General features: G+C 32.6%; 1 protein-coding gene across 1 annotated transcript; it reads right to left on the reverse strand.

Moving 5' to 3' along the window:
* Window positions 1-6,269: 6,269 nt before the first annotated feature.
* On the reverse strand, window positions 6,270-17,043 carry LOC145604607 (ABC transporter I family member 6, chloroplastic-like). Its single transcript, XM_081660508.1, has 8 exons — window positions 16,910-17,043; window positions 15,925-16,287; window positions 14,796-14,846; window positions 14,390-14,611; window positions 13,894-14,016; window positions 13,347-13,523; window positions 8,842-8,942; window positions 6,270-6,585 (listed from the first exon to the last, which is right to left on the reverse strand). The coding sequence occupies exons 2-7, from the start codon at window positions 16,285-16,287 to the stop codon at window positions 8,856-8,858; spliced, it is 1,023 nt and encodes a 340-aa protein (XP_081516634.1). The 5' UTR covers window positions 16,910-17,043; the 3' UTR covers window positions 6,270-6,585; window positions 8,842-8,855.
* Between the last annotated feature and the right edge of the window lie 860 nt (window positions 17,044-17,903).

The following is a 17,903-nucleotide window of genomic DNA, read 5'->3' on the forward strand; positions in this document are numbered from 1 at the left end:
AAATCATCATAAGAAATCATACCTTATTAAATAAACTAAAATCAATAATGTTAAAAAATAGCAATAAAGATAAAATATAACCAAATGAATCAATATAATCAAATTACCTCAAGAACCCTCTTGAGAAAATGGATAGTAAGAGCCGAACGAAGCAACAAAAACCTGAAACCTTCATCAGGGAAAATGAAAAAGGAAGCAACCCCAAATAAAAAAGCAGGAGTATAAAGAAAAGCCATTCCAATTTTGCTAGAAATTATAATCTGTTTTTGTTGGATTTTATTAGGAACATTCCAATTTACAAATTTGGAATATTGTAAATGTTTTCCCCTTAATTCAGAGAAACCTGCATTTGCTAGTGAACCAAAGCTTATGAATGACATAGCTGTCACAAAGATTGATGGTGGTGGTGGGAATAAGAAGCTCTGCAACACATTCATCATCTTTCACTTTTTTTTTTTTTTTTTTTGGGTGATTTTTTCTGTCAAATTTGGCTAATTTGAAGGATTGGAAATGGGACTATGGGAGTGTTAGAATTCATTTCAAGATTGAATTGATTAGATGGGATAGTGAGACATAATTATAAATGCATAATAAATGTAATTAGTTGGGGTGGGAGGATAATGTATAAAGAGAGATAGGGTTATTACGAGGAGATTGTGGAAAAAGCTACGCATACATTCATTCATTTCATTGTATGTGGGAGCCACATACATTGTGACATGGCTGTAATACCCCTCATGATTGCTTTAAAGGAGTTTGATATACTACTCATATCATCAAGATGCATCTTCTTTTTAGGAAGCTCATATGCTAAGAATACTCCATAGTTAAGCGTGCTTGGCTGGGAGTAGTCTTGGGATGGGTGACCTCCTGAGAAGTTTTCCCGGGGTGCGCATTTCGTGACAATAGGCCCCTCCCTAATTTGTTTGGGGTCGGGGTGTTACATGGCAGCATGTCATAGGTTCTTTGTTTGGGGCCCAAGATCCACTTATTTTCAAATTTGAATGAAAATTCAAAGGTTTGAATTTCAAATTAATTGTCATTTTCAATGCAATTAGTTTATTATTTTTTTTACAAAAAAAATAAAAAAAATATTTCTGCAACATTGATGAACATCGCAGAGAGAAGGAACGAAATGGGCGACGAAGGAAGATGAACAAAAAGAACCTTGAAGCTGCTTCATTATACTTGCAGACGCTTAAATTTACATCAACCGCAAATATTATTCGGTTTAATTGAACAAAATAATTGTTGTTTACATGAGAATATTGAAAAAATTTGAGTTAATTAGGTTTCGGAATTTTCGATTTGGGGGTTTACGAACTGGATTGATTCTAGTTAATTATGTAAATGTATATTATTATTTGCAGAGTTATTGTGTAATTGACTTGTTCTTCCTCCATTAATCATATCCAATTCATAAATGGGTAAGTTTGCAAAATATACCCATTTTCAATTGATTAGTGAAATGAGTCTTCTCTTCCTATCGATTTCAAATGGATTTGGATTTTTTGTTGGAATACTATAATTGTTAAAGGCACATAAGTAACCGATTGCATATTGAATATTAGATAATTTAGAGATTTGAAGTCCGACAACAGCAATGGTTGAAACAGGGCTTAGGTCGTCGACGACGAAGGCGGACGAAAACCCCCCAAAATATTCGAACAATTTTATTAGATATTTTTTTAGTAACTTAGGAAACTATATTTGGTAGAAAAAAATCTGAAAACATTATAACAATTCATACTATGATTTTTAGTAACATAGGAAAGTATATTTGGTAAGAACAATTCATATTATAACAATGGATTTGGATTTTTGTTTGGAATACAATAATTGTTAAAGGCACACAAGTAACTGAAGTCATATTGATAATAAATAAATAAATTGGAGATTTGAAGGTTGACAACAGTAATAGTTGAAAATGGTCTTAGGTCGACAAGGTCGTCGACAATGGCGAAAACCCCCAAAATATTCAAACAATGTTGTTTATAATATCTTTAGTAACACAGGAACTATATCTGGTAAGCACATATCTGAAAAGGACACAACCATTCTGTAATTTTTAGTAACATAGGAAACTACATTTGGTAAACACATATTGTTTCCGAATTACATAATCCCTTAAAAGCGCATAATTTTTCCCTTTGGGATTTTTTTTATTGTTACCTTTATAGCGATATTGTGTAATTATTATTTTTTTTTTGGTAATTATAGGCGTCGACCTTATATAATTGTATTTGCTTAAAATAAATTCATGTTTTGAGGAAAAAGGTCCACCTATCAAGTCTTTTGAGAATTAGATAATGTGACACCATCAATGAAAAGTAATAAGAAACCATGGTGAAAAAGTAAAGGTAATCAAGTAAATATTATTTTTCTTAATTTGTTCAATAGGTTAGTACATTAATTAGTAACCGTATATATGTTAGAGGAAAAATGTAATATATATAACTTGTTTTCTAGTAATAGGGGATGCTAATTCATGAAATTAGTTGTAAACAATATGGATTATTAATTTAGCAATGATAAGTTTTTGTCAATTGAAATAATTATTTAATGTAAGATGTCATACATGATCAAAATAATGAAATTAAATAAACACTATAAATTTTGTTAGACGATCACCTTAAACACTTAAAAACTGTTTACTTGTCAAAGGACCTTTCTATATTACAGAGTATAAAAATGTAATAAATGTAATATTTCTTTTCAAATCCTTACTAGCATCACAATATGATAAGTTCATTTAAAAAGATAATCGGTGGCTTCTATTTCATTCTATATAAAAGATTAGACTGAAAAGTCTTCATTTGTATATAGTCCTTATTGATATAGACATATCTTATACTTCCTATGTTACTATTTACTTGACTAACATTTCTAAAATGAAAATGTCACATTACTTGACCCATACTATATTTGGTATGCTTTTGGTAGATAAATTATCTAAATTATCCTTATAAAGTGCAATTAATGGTAAATACGTAAATAAACATATTAGAGGATATACTCTCATCTATTAATAAGAGTTTAATCATTAAATCACACAAGGGAAAAGTTTAGATGCAATTAACATCATAATATCATATCAAGAGGAGCTTAATTATAGGTAAACTAACATTATTAGAATATAAATGTCCTCACATTATTCATAAGTGTTTTATCATACTTAAAAGGTAGGGACATATATTCCCACATTATTAAATAGATTTTCCCCTTTTATTTAGTATCTTAATTTGTAGTCGTGTATGTGTTATAGGTTTTAAAAAAGATATAAACCGTTTTTTTTAGTAACAACATAAACAGTACATAAAATAATCCTTAAATGTCGTTTAATTAAATACTATAATTTGTACAATGTGATATGTTTGTATGTTTTTAATAAATTTAATAAATAGCATGAATAATGGGTTCTTCGCTTCTTCCTTTATTGATTATACTAACCAATAGGTATTAAAACATGTGGTTTGTTACTAAAAAAAATGTCGTTGTTACTAAAATAATAGTACTATAAAACTTTACAAATAAAAAAGATAAATTATAAACACACGAGAGTATTTACCAATAAGCGATAAAAATTTGTGTGTAACCTTAACTTTTGTGATTTCATGTTAACTTTCAATTATTTGATTAAAAACCTTCAAGAAATGAATAAAACCCTCCAATATAATATATGAATTAATCCGTACAACACGTACTTGATCATTGTATAATTGTAGCTAACACCTATTTAATTTTATATAGTTCGTTATACGTAATAAATATATGATATGTACTTTTTTGGTATGTTTGAAATTTTTGTAGTAACAATAATGACAAATTACTAACCCTTCTTTAAAAAAGTTAACAAACATAGTAAGGTTAAAATTGTCCAACTTCATAAATTTTTTGAAAATATATCGATATGGATGTTTATAAAAAGATCTTTAAAAAATAATTCCATTGGTTTTTTATAATAATTTTTCGATTTGTAGTTTGTAAAATATCGTTAAATGAAGTATTATTCGATTCTTATAATAAACATCTCTCTTCATTAATTACGTTGACTAGGATGCTATTTTCTCAGTAACAAAATTGTATATTTTAGTAACCTAAAATATTTATTTAGTAACAAGAAAGATTTTTTGGCGCCAATGAAATTTGTCCCGCCTTGTTATTGTAAATGGCGCCAAAAACAAAATATTTTTCCCTCTCATTTTTCCCTATCATTTTTTTAGCTAATGATGAGTTGTCAATTTTTAATTGATAATGTATGTTAAAACCACATACATTCAATGTATGTGTATCAATTCCCGGAGATTGTGAACAATCTAGAGGCATCTATTTTCAAAAATTCCTAATTCATAATTGTATAAGTGGCTTTTTTGGAAATTTTTATAATAACAAATTATAATTAGTTTTTTTTTTTTTTTTTTTTTTTTGGCATGCAATTTTATTTGGGTACCAAACTAGAGAGGTGAGAAGAATTGGACAGTCCTCTTTATAAATCATTGCACAATAATATATGATTTTCATGATTTCAACATTGTTGGATTGAAGAGAGTAAAATCCATGTGTTTTGAAGTTGATCTGTTAACTTCATAATTAGGTTGTGGCTTACAACGTTTGTTCACAAGTGAATTGTGGAGTAGACTATTTCATGTCTATTGTAGAAGGAAATCAACTTAACAAGTAAGTTGTAGAGTAGACTTTTTCAATGTCTAAATTCTTTCTCTTGGCATTCTTGTTCTTTTTATTGGGATTCCTTTGCAACCTCCACTTAACTCCTTTCTTAATGGGATGTTTAAGGGTTGATTAATTCCCTTAATTGCTAATTAATATCTTTGTCTTTTATCTTCTTCATCCTATTTCATATTACCTTGTGAATCATATATATTTCTTGGTGAAGAAAATCAGTAAGTATATGATATACTACAATACTAGATAAGCCCCGTGCGATGCACGACATAAAAAAATTCATTGAAATAAATATATATTTTATATATGTCCCTGATATGAGATAAATTATAAAAACATAAGCATTAATTGTCATTTGCAATGATATTTAGATCTTATTAATTCTGAAGAAGAGTAAAAACTTAAGCAAACTATGCATTACGGGGTACCCTATAACCGAGAATAATTATATTTTGAAGCTAGATAGTCACTCATAAATTCATAATATAAAATATGGAGTATAATATAATATAATCAATTAACATATACTAAAAGCGAACCTAAAATGACACTTGTCACAATGTCATTAACAATTTTCCCGCCCATTTTACTTTCCGTTTTTAAGAAGATTCTTTAAGGAAATTATTTTATAATAATGAAAAATATCTTTCTTCCAGTTAAAATTCTTAACAATAATAACTCTCCATATAAACCCAACTAATGTATTTTTATATCTACTTTTGAATTAATATTATGAGTATAATTTTTTTATAAAATTCAATACAATAATAACTCTTTAAAAAATTAATAACAATCGTGCATTGCACGGGATTTAAACTAGTATAATAATAAAAATAATTGTCTTACAAAAATATTGTTATAATTTAAGGTAAAAAAATAAATAAGAATATGATGTCAGCAATAGATTTAGGCGGGAACAATTTTAACAACAGCTTAACATGTGTACAATTTTAAAAAGTAATGATGTCAGCGGTTGTTTTAGTTTATTTATATACACTTATTATCTACAAATTGCTAAACACATTTATTCTTTTGGACATAGGTTTATATGGCTCCACCTCTTATTCGGGCATAGGTTTATATGGTTCTACCTCTTATTCAACAGTGTATTTAAATGAGAGTGGTTTATATGACTCTACCTCTTATTCAAAAGTGTCTTTAAATGAGAGTGGTGTGTTAGGGAACGTACTGACGACACAATGTTTACCCCTGTTGCGCCAAAATTCGTTTTTAAAGTTAGTGACGAAATGTCATACCACACCGTCTTCCTTTGATCAATCAACCACATTATTATTCTTGTATTATTTGTAGCCTTCGAAACACTTATTTTACAACAAACACAAGTATTAAAATGTCAATAGGTTCATTTTGTACACAAAAGTTTAACTCATTTAGAAATATATATATATATATATATATATATATATATATATATATATATATATATATATATATATATATATATATATATTCTTTTAGAAAAAAATAGAAAACGCCTCCTAGTTCTTTTGATTTCACTTTGTTATTCAAAGTAAGCTCCATCAAAGTCTTGGCAAGATAACTCATTTGTAGACCGCAAAACAATATAGAGGGAACGAAACTTAGCTGAATTAAGAGAATGGAGAAACTACAACTGTGACGTTATTTAATAATGTCACAAAATTTACATTATATCATGCTAAAACAAATTTTACTATCAAAAGGTGGATCCTTTTGCAAAAAAGCCACTGCTATACAGGTGAATCATATCTGTATTACAGCAACAAGTACAGTGCAAGATATTCCGCCACGGGAACCCAATTAGGTAGTGATCACTTCTGCACATCAGGCATCAGCTGGTCCTGGATCAGTTCTTGATTATAACAGCTGTTCTCAGGAGACTTTCAGATGTCAGAGTCAAATCTGCAAGGAATTTGAAATATTAGAAGACTCGGAAGTTGGAACCACTAGTCATTCAAATGAGATGCTGAAAAGCAGCTAAACCATATTTTTGCAACATAATATGTTTTAATGTATTATATGACAGAGGTATGAAGACAAAATGAAGAGTCTAAGAAACATAGGATACAATTGATAAAGGAACAAAGGAAGTATATGAATGTGAAGTCCTTCCGACTTTTCTTTTCTTTTTTCTTTTTTGATATGACGAAAACAAGAACTTGATGGTTTTTTTTAAGCTTGTTCTTTAGCTTCTTCTCCTCCACAATAGATGGGAAAAAAAAATAGTAGGTGGTGGGGGGAAGCATTATAATTTTTCTTAATTATGTTTCACCATCCACCTTTAATACAATTGATTCTCTCACAGTTCAACTTGCTCAATGATTTCAACCACACAATTTAGATGATCAATTGATATCAATTTGATCTCAGAGAGTAATGTGTTGAAACCCCTAACCATCCGTTATTGAAAATAAATACATTTTTGTAATATGGAAAAACATTTCAAAAAAAGTAAACTATTTCCAAAGAGCCTTACCAAAGATTACATGCATATCTTACAAACACTTCTTTGGCCAAAAGGAAAATTGAAATCATATAATAGAACATAGGGTTTAAATTTGCAGAATTGGAGCCAAGGAGCCAATATATGGCTTGTATCTACAATCTCCGGCAGATAAGAAGTCTTTTCAGTAGGACATTGCAGAAGGCATTTACCATTTCCAGCCTTTTTTCCTACCTTAGACTGGAGAAATAGAGCAGAGAAGCAGACAATACTTATATTTTTGCAAAAAGAGGGAGGTTGTGTTATTGGTCAAAATTACAGATTATGGGCAAGGAAAATATTACTCATCTTTTTTTAACCTTTTACTACGTACCTTTTCTTTCAATTTTGTTTATTTATCTTCACCTCACATATTAAAAATTAAATAATTCTTTCCAAAACTGCTTTTGGAAGGAAAGGCCATCTTTAATTAGTTGATCTAATAAATGAAAGTTATTCACTTCTCAAAATTTTCAACATAACAACTACTCCCTCTGTTTTATATTTCTCCTCCCACTCTGACCAATATTGTCTCACAAAAAGATTCCAAGTGAGAAGGACAATATGACACTGAAGGAACACTGATTACAAAAGTTGACTAAAATTAATGTTCTAGATGGAGATGATACTCATGCCATACTGCAGTGCTGAATACAATCGAAATGAAACCTGGTCGAATAACTAGGACTGATAAATTACAGATCATGGCCAACGAAAGTGGATTCTATAACCCCATACTAAACCACGTTGATGTCATTCCAAGCGAGATTGACACCAACAAGAATGCTAAATACATAATGAAGAATCGACCAATGACAAACATCTTACAGCATGAATTAGCAGCTAATCTAACACCAACAAACCCTGTACAAAAGAGAGCAAAACTCATATTGTTTCAAAAGTTGATGAGATTACTTTAAGGTTGTGCTTTAGAGCATATATTCAATTTCAATTCCAAATATAATGTTAGGCAAACATTAGGCTATTTAAGAGTTTCAAATTCCATCTCAATGTTTGGGAATTAAGTCGAATTTAAAATTTTGGAATTAACATTTTCAACTTATGTATATAACTATTTGATTAGTCAGATATATGGACAGTAAAATCATGGAAACCCTAAAATTCCTTTAATAAAAAAATCTAATGTCTATGAAATCAAACAATTTAATGTTTTTTGTGATTTGAAAAGGCTGCCACTGCAGGCCTGCAGCCACCATCACCTCCGCCATTGATGGAATTTCTGAATTTAAGATACTCCTTCACAGCTTCAACAAATTTTTTGAACCTTGGCGAAAATCTAAATGTTATTGTGGTGTTCTTTTGGTTTGATTTATTTTTAGCAACTATGGACTGAAGACTGGAATAGGAAAGAAAAGATTTGAGGGATGATATCAAGAAGAGAATCCAGGTTAGAAAAGAAGGAATATGCTAGGACTAGTGACATTGATGGAACCTTGAAATTGAGCTACAACGAAACTTTAACGGCTGAAAGGTGGAGAGAGCGAGAGAGGTGATTTGGAATTTGAATCTCGATACCTTGAGATGTCAATTCATTCTGGGACAAATCCAAATATCCAAACATCACATTTGAAAATTGTATAAGGCCATAAAGTAAACCTAACCCACTTTCCAGGTCAAGACAGGTAACTTAAGAGAGGGAGAGGGAGAAAACTTACCATATGAAGATTGTTTATGCATCTGTTATTCCCTTGTACCCCTCCTTTTCCAGGACTGATGCGAGAGAAATGTCTCCTGTCTTCACAATTCTTCCATTTTCCTGAGTAAAACCATGAATCCATGTCTTAAAGGTTAGTATTCACAAAACATCATTAAATTAAAGCCCACTAAATTTAATTTAAATTTGGATGTGTGTGTGTGTGTGGGGGGGGGGGGTGTTTCACTGCTGAAATGAAAATAAAAACCTTTGGAAAAATAACCATATCCCTAAACTCATCAACTTGAAAACAGAATTCCATAAACAAATCAAGGGTCATACAGCCATACAGATAATTTTTCACTGAGACAAAATAAAACATAATGAACTAAAATAGAAGCCTTTTAGATTTCAATAGATACTTTCATTTCTCATAACAGCACCACAGTCTCATAAGTCGATTCTGAGCATAGCATTACTATGTTTTATGATTAGAGTACTGTTGATGGAAGAGGAGCAAATCAAATTATCAGACAGTAAACCAACATATCCCCCCCAAAAAAAAAAGAGCAAGCGTGACAATAAGAAACCTACAAAAGTGGGTATCAACTTGGTTATATTGGTTGCAAGACCATATGGCCATACTCTGAGTAAGGTTCTATAGGAGAAGATGTTTCTCCTTGTAACAAGCCTTGATTTACCCAGATCAGCCTGTGAAAGGTTTTTGAAATGTATCCTCTTCAAACACAGCCAGAAAAAAGGACCTCGATTTTCTACCTCGTTCTTATATTGGGAAGGAGAGGATGGGGTTTTAAATTATTGGAGCAATAAACGAGACAAGAAAAGTAAATTAGCATTGGCCCACATAGGTAATAATGTTCAGATTTAAAATTCTTTATTTGGTGCTGAATTTTGATTACGGTATTTAGATGGTTAACGAACCAATTTGAAGATTTAAGCTATGTAGTTGCTGGTACATGCATGAAGACCAATACCTGTCCAAAATCTAGGACAGGCACAGTGATAGGTTTAACGTGTGGATGCCCGCAGTTATAATCATAGGCACAGTCACGCTACTTTGCTTGGCATTAGCCTGGTAAATGCCCATAAAGCCCAAGGCTTTGACAGTTGACTTTTTTATTGACTACTTACAGCCAAGTTATCTACATCAGATTTAATCACAAACTATCTTGAAGAATGTTGCAGTTTAAAACAAACAACTTCATACTGGCTACAAGAAGCTTGATTTATGAGAGGATATCAATCTTTGAGACCTAGTCTCTTGAATATTGTACACAAAAACTTGCAAAAGTCTTATTGAAGGAACACCGGAGGAGGAGGTGTCAACTTTGAAGGTGGTGGTCAGAAGTTGCGGCGACATTGAAGGTGGTAGTCGTATCGTGGAACATGATCATAGACGGATGTTAAATCATTTTTTTGAATTTAAGTTGATTGTTGATTAAATTTAGTTATGGGAGAATGAAATTGGGTGAGAATAATTATGTTAATTAAGTAAGAATAGTATTTTAATGGGTTCTAATTTAGTTAGGTAATTGTGTTTATGAAATCTTTAGCAAGGGTACTTTTGTAAATTCAATTTTAAAAATCTTACTAAAAAGGAAACAAATAGAAAGTTGTAGCTAATGTATACCAGCCTGTTTTGGCAAAAGTTGCTACTACATGTAATGGAGGTAGTATATCAGGTATTCGTACTGGCCATTCTTCCTACAGCCATGGGAAAAAAGAATAAAAGAACTGAATTCACTTATTAACGGCCTTTCCTCTTTTTATACTTGTATTTGAAAGTCAGGTCAAGGGTGGTCTCAAAGTGCAGGCCTTTTCCCTCTACTAAATTCTGCTTCAATGTAGTGTAAGCTCACTAGTTGTAACTGTTATAGGAATAAGATGACTTGGCCAATAACAAATTTGGAACAATTAATGGATAACTATGTGAGTTTTAGGGTATGTTTGGCCAAGCTTCTTTAAAACAGTTTCTGTTTCTTAGAAGTAGTTCTCTAGAAACTGTTTCTAAAGAAACACTTGTGGGAAACATACTTGTTTGGCCACAAAATTTTAGAAGAGCTTTTGACTTTTTGAGAAATAGAAACAATTTTACATTGTTTGGCCTATTGAAAAATGTCATAGTATGGACAAAAAAATGAAGAGTAATGTTTATTTTCAAGAAGAATAATGTTTATTTTATGAAAGAAGATTAACGTTTTTTAATAAAAAAAATAAAAAAAAATATTTTTTTTTATCTGATAAATGAAGATTAATAACAATTGAAGAATAATTTTAGTTGGTATATGAAATGAGTACTCATGTTAATCTTTTTTAATAACATAGATTATAAAAGACCCACTTTTTTTCTCACATTTCTCAACTTTAGCCCTGCTACTTTGAGCCATTAATACCTCCCACCACCACAACACCATTACTAATGGAGATCTCTAATGTTGTTCTTAAGTCTATCACTTGTTAAAGTTCAACCCATAAATTAAAGGAAAATTTAACAAGAATAATCGAACCTTAGCTTCATTCTACCAAAATAATCCAACCTTTCGATTAACCTAGAATAATCCTAAGTTTAATACTTATTATCTTCTAGTGAACCTTTTTGACCGGTTACCTGAACTTCAGGTAACTTTTTTTTTCTTACTTCTTTTTCCCTCCTTCCTTCTCTCTTCAACTCCATCACCTCCTTGAACCTTCCGCCATCGCCACCACCACCTCAGCCACCACTTACCCCACCTCCACCCCTAGCTACCCAGTCCCGAAACCACTCACCTCACCAAACTGAAACCACTAATTCCATTCACTCAAACCCCGTAACCACCAAAAACCCCATCCCCACGTACCCAGACGTCGAAAGCCTAACCCCACTTACCAAGAACCCGAAACCACCACCTAATCACATTATAACACCACTGCAGCAGCACATAAACTGACCGCCACCCACCTACGGACCACCAATGTAAAGCACCGCAACGCACCCACATCTCCGTATCGGCATTGACCATTTGTGTGGAACTGATGATTTTGGATGGTTTGATTTGTTTCCTAATTCAATGGGCAGATTATATTATTGTTGCTGATTGATGATGATTAAAGAAGTATGGGAAGCTTGGGATTAAAACCCCAATGAAAGCAACCATAAAGAAAGGAAATGGGAGGTCAAAGGGGGGAGGGGGATCTGAATATTTTGGGGTCTGATTGTAGGGTCGTTGGGGATTGTTCGTGGTTGGGGTGGAGTTATAAGTTGGTTGTCAAGTTGTGGGGGTTTTGAGGTTTGTGGTGGTTGTGGTGGTGGTGGTGGTGGGGGTGGCGCCACAGTGTTGTTGGCCTAGGTGGTGGAAGGGATTGGAGGAAAGGCCATGGAAGGAAGATGAGGAAGAAAGGAGATTTTTTTTTTTTTAATATCAGAATTTGTGAAATAAAAATAAATAAAAAATTAACCAACGAGAAAGTGACACGTGGATTAAAACCGGCTATAATGAGTTAGGTGACCTGCTAGGGTTGTTGTGAGAGAATAAATAGCAAACTTAGGATTATTCAGGGTTAATCAAAAGGTTGGATTATTTTGGGAGAACGAGACAAAGGTTGGATTGTTCATGTGAAATAATCCTAAATTAAAAACCCATCCTAAAGATATCTAAACTTTCATGAGTTTCATTTGTTTCATCAATCCTTCCTCTCTTCTTCCATTTCTCTGCTTGTGCACCAATTTCGCCACCACAATCTTCAATTTCGCCACCCACCACCAATTTCTGGCCGACGAGCAGTAATGCTTCGCGGTTTTAGCAGCAAATGTAGAGAAGGTACTTGTGGATAAATCTATGGAGACAAACGACGGAGGAGAGAGAGAATCTAGAGGGCCTATTTTTAGAGAGGATATAAGGTCCTTTTAACAATTTTTGAGGGTATTATCGTCCAATAAAAGTTTCATTAAATGGGTATAAACAGCTCCCCGAGAAACTGAAAGTAGAAGCTTGGATTTAGAGCTTCTGTTTCTAAGCTCTATAAGAGCTGTTTTGGGCTTCTAGAGAAACAGAAATTAGCTGTCCTTGAACCCATGTTTGGCCCAATTTTAGATTCTTTGGCTGAGAAGCACTTGTAGAAGCTAGGCCAAACATGCACTTAGACTGCACTAGGTGCATAGAATTTTTCCGTGAAATGATTTTTAATTTCTTTTCCTACATTCATGAGTATCTGCATAGAGAAGAATAATAGGATCTTAGAAGATTGTCCCTGTAATTCTTTAAGGGAGAGGACAATATTTTTAGCTTTTCTTTTAGCTTATGGAAAGAGGGCCTTTCTTAGCATGGGCATATCAGATATTTGGACTCTTTTATCCCCTTTACTTGACTATAAGGTGGACTTCTTATCCTCCTTTATTATCTTCCAATTGTTACTCAAAAACTCATCATCTTAAAACCAGAAAGATAACTTTCTAACTACTAAGTAAAGATATATCATCTATATAGAATCAAATTTAAAAAGGCAGCTACCATTAGCTAATTTACTTACCATAATATGAATATAAGCAGGCTTTATAAAATCCAGAAGACGCTGATAATGAGTGATCATCAACACAGAATTATTTGGTGTCAAAAGACCATTTACTGCTCTTGCTACATCTTGAAGTGCATCAACATCTAGCCCAGAGTCAATTTCGTCTAGTATGGCCAAGTTAGCCCCCAAAACCTGCAGTTTACAGATGCAACTATCAGATTCAGGAATCCAAAGTAAGGGGCCAGTTTAGTAAGTATCTAGGTTCTAGCCTCAGCTTCAATTAACATAAAGAAATAATGAATTAGCATTTTAGAAGAGATGAACACAAAAATACAAAATTGTTCTCTGCTACACAAAAAGCATCTCTTCAAATTTATTCATTCACCTAAAATTATTTAATTGTACTCTACACCTTAGCTGTTTTGAAATTCAAATATCTCTACCACATTGGTCACTAGAGAAATAGAAGACAAAATCAACTGGTTAAGATCAAATTATTAAAACCATCCCCCTAAAAAGAACAGGAAACAAAATACATCCCTCGCCCTAAAGTAGGACATACCGCAAGCTGTAAAATCTCATTACGCTTCCTTTCTCCACCACTAAATCCTTCATTAACATTTCTATTCAGAAAATCCATCTTCATGTTCACCTGATCAAGCTTGCTATATACGTGGCTAAAGAACTGCAAAGGATTGAAAATAAAAAATTAAATAAGTCTAGAGTTTCACATCATTTTTTCTCTTTCTTCATGGTTTTGTTTAAGAGAAACACATTTTGCCAATATAATTAAACAGAAATCAATATACATTCCCATCAGTTATAGAATGCACATTTCCACTGTCACTGTTAAACAGGACAAAACTATGTCCTCGCCTTTACGGCTTTACAGCATGATCAGCAAGGTAATCAACAATAAATATCCAGAAAAATTTAAGGATCAACACATTAGAAAGATTGACAGATCATTCTCTGAGATGAACATGTCTAGCATGATTCAAAGAAGGCAACAGATGAAATTTATTATAGCAATAATATTTAAAATACAAAAGTGATACCTCTATAGGACCCAATTCTGGAAGACCAAGTTTTCTTTGTCGAGCATTATATGCCATATTCAAAAAATCTGCATTGCTCACTCCAGGAATCGCAACTGGTGACTGGAAGCTCATAAACATACCTGAAAGGGACCTTTCCTCTGGATCCATCTCAAGTAGGTCTTGACCTTTGAAAATCGCAGTCCCTCCAGTAACTTCATAATCTGGATGACCTACAAGAACCTAGAAGATAATAATTTATAAACACATATAAAAATCTCAAATAAACTAAAATATTGTACAAAATACAGATTTGTAAAGTTGAAAGACAGATTGGGCTTCAACTTCAAGTCAAAGATGCAACAGATAAATGAAATTGCATTCTGCCAATTAGATACTTTATTAATTATTGAGGACAAAAACTAACCTTTGAGAATGTACTCTTCCCAGAACCATTCTTCCCCATGATTGCATGGACCTGCAAGCAATTACGCAGCATAAGACATGACTATCATGACTTTAGATCTGTACCAGTAGTATATTTAAGTAGGATCCCTTACATGTCTTAAAAAAAAAAGGAAAAACTCAACAAAATTGCCTAAATTATACAGAAGTTGGTAGCAATTCAATGCCCATGCTACTTCATCTTTCCCTTATCCAGAAACAAGTCACAAGCTACTTATGACAAAGTAAGCTCAAAAGAAACTACCGCAAAGATAAGAAACCAAGGCATATTATAACACAAAAAAGTTAATTGTATCAAATTAAATACTCCCACCATTTTATTTTTATTTTTTATGTTCTATTCACTTACTGGAGACTCTTGTTTCTAGGAAACTTTGGAAAAAATAGAGTGGGCATGAAAAAAAAAAAAAAAAGAGTGGAATAAGAGTGATGGAGTAAATAGGTTACAATATTATGAGAATATATTAGAATTAACTAACAAACAGGCATATTGGATAGGAGGGTGGAAGGGAAGGGGAAGCTTCCACACGAAACTACTAGATGAAACTTCAGGGAAAACGAAGCCCTAAATCATCTAAAAGACAGTGACAGAGCCCTTGACTAGCAAATTTTTTTACCCAACATTGACGAGGAGCACTTATGCACGCAAGGAACACCCCTTTAGTATATTACCCCACTTCTAATTGATGCAATCACCTCATAATACAACAACACACCCTCTTCTCCTCCTCCCAACCCCAACCTAGAAAGTAAACAATATCTTGTTCATCTTATATCTTTCAACGATGTCAATAAAATTCTGCTCAAATTTCATCTCTATAATTCCAATAATTAAGTATATACACCAATGAAAAACAGAAGCTAGTATATTCCAATATTTTCAACAATCCTCTAAAAATAATGCTTCCTATAAAAATCAGCTACACAAAAAATTTGCGCATAATTACAATTTAAATTCAATCATCATACGTATCAAGGACATTAATTAAACATAAGATAAATTGCATTCCAATTATGTTACAGTAAAAAAATATTAACAAACAATCATAATAGTATCGACTTTAAGAAAAACAACCAAAATAAAGACGAACCTCTCCTTCATAAACAGTAAGATTAACGCCATTGAGAATCTTTTGTTGAGATTCAGTAATAACAGCGGTAAGATCCTTAACTTCAAGAAGAAGCTTCTTCCCGTCCTTCTCGTTGGCATACGAAGTCGGAGAGTCAACGGCAACTGCTCCGGCAACCACCGGAGGACGGCGAAGGGATTTCCGGTAGGTGGCGCAGTGGGATTGTGGTATACGAATGGAAGAAAGTGGACGTAATCTAAGGATTGGCAAAGTTTTTGTGAGGAAAGTAGGGTGAGAGAAGAGATTTGGTGGGTTTAGGGAGGAGGAGGTAGAGCAGTGCGCCATTGTTGATGTTGTTGTTCCTGCTGCTCCTCCAGTCCACATCTGTTAAGGAGAGAAAGGGTCAGAGGAGACATATTCACTCATAGATATTTTGGAGTAAGGGTCTGTTCTCGTTGACTGAACTTAGCTGAGGTGAAGTGAACTGAACTAAGCTGAGCTAAGCTGAACTGAAATGAATATTTATAAGAGAAGGAAATTAGGAGCTGAACTGCGCTGCGCTGAGCTGAATTGAATTTCAACGTAAGAGAACAGGCCCTAATTCTTAGGACAAAATATAAAACTACCCATCCTATGTATCTCAAAAAAGCAAAATAATCTATAATTTATGATTTAAAAAGCACCCTCCTTTTCAATTAAGCATGGCAGAGAGGAAAAGAGGTCTAAATTCATAATTGAATCCAAACATTAAAGGGTTGTGCAATACATTAGCAACCAAATTTGATTCAAAAAAATCACATAATTTTAGGGATATTTGATTCAATAATCAAATTAGGCTCATGATTTTCTTTTCTTTTGGTTATGATGGTTTCATAATCTTAGTAATTAGAAGCACTAGTTGAGATTTTGGAACCCTACACTAAATGAACTGACAATAAAATTAAAGTAGATTAGATGAAAGATAAACCCTAGATTGTGAAATTGATTACAAAAAGAAACAACTTACCTGAGAAGCTGCTTGAATGGGGATACAAGTATTAATACGTGAACTGCGCTTCAATGGGGGACGTTGAGTGCGCTTCAATGGAGAACGTCAACTGAGAGAGATAGGGGCGCAAGGCTTAGTTCATCCGCCTTTTTTTATAAAATAGAAATAAACCTGTTTTAAAATTACTGTATTTTTCTGGAAAAAAAAAAAAAAAAAAAAAAAAAAATCAAGTTTTGACCAATTTCACCTTTTAAGATTAACTTTTTTTTTCTATGCAATTTGGTGATTGAAGTCAACTTTTTAATGACAAAAGTTAAATTGGGCAAAAAACTTAGTCACTTGGGTTTAAAAACTTAGGTCATGTTCTCATTGACTGAACTCGGCTGAACTGAACTGAACTGAACTGAACTGAACTCAGCTGAACTGAACTGAACTGAACTAAACTCAGCTAAACTGAACTGAACTGAACTGAACTGAACTGAAATGAATATTTTATAAGAGAAGGAAATTAGGAGCTGAACTGAACTGAACTGAATTGAACTGAACTGAACTGAATTTCAACGTAAGAGAACAGGCCCTTAGTCACCTAAAGGTTAACCAATAGGAATTAAGCTGATTTAATTATAATTATTGATAATATCGAAAACGTCGGTTATTAAAATGACACTTCTGCTCCTTTTGTTCCCCATTTTCACGCGCTTTATCCTCTTTTGTTTAGAGTAATATATATTCAACTAAAGACAAATACAAAGAATGTTCTCCCCCATTATTTCATCTTCTCTTCTCTTTTAGACTGAAGTCATATTTGGAAAAGCTTTGCACAAACACTTATAACTTTTACAAAGGTACAAATGACAGGCTAAAGTCGTATCACCTAATCAAAAGTAATTACCTAAGTCCTCTAACTAAAGTAGATAGGGAAGTAGGGTCGAATCCACAGGGAAACTGGTCTTTCTACTCCTAATTAATTATTATAATCTAAATTATTAAGGTAACCAAATTGTTGTTTTTA

Source organism: Chenopodium album, chromosome 22 (genome assembly GCF_948465745.1).
Source record: "Chenopodium album chromosome 22, dcCheAlbu1.1, whole genome shotgun sequence".
Taxonomy (NCBI): Eukaryota; Viridiplantae; Streptophyta; class Magnoliopsida; order Caryophyllales; family Amaranthaceae; genus Chenopodium; species Chenopodium album.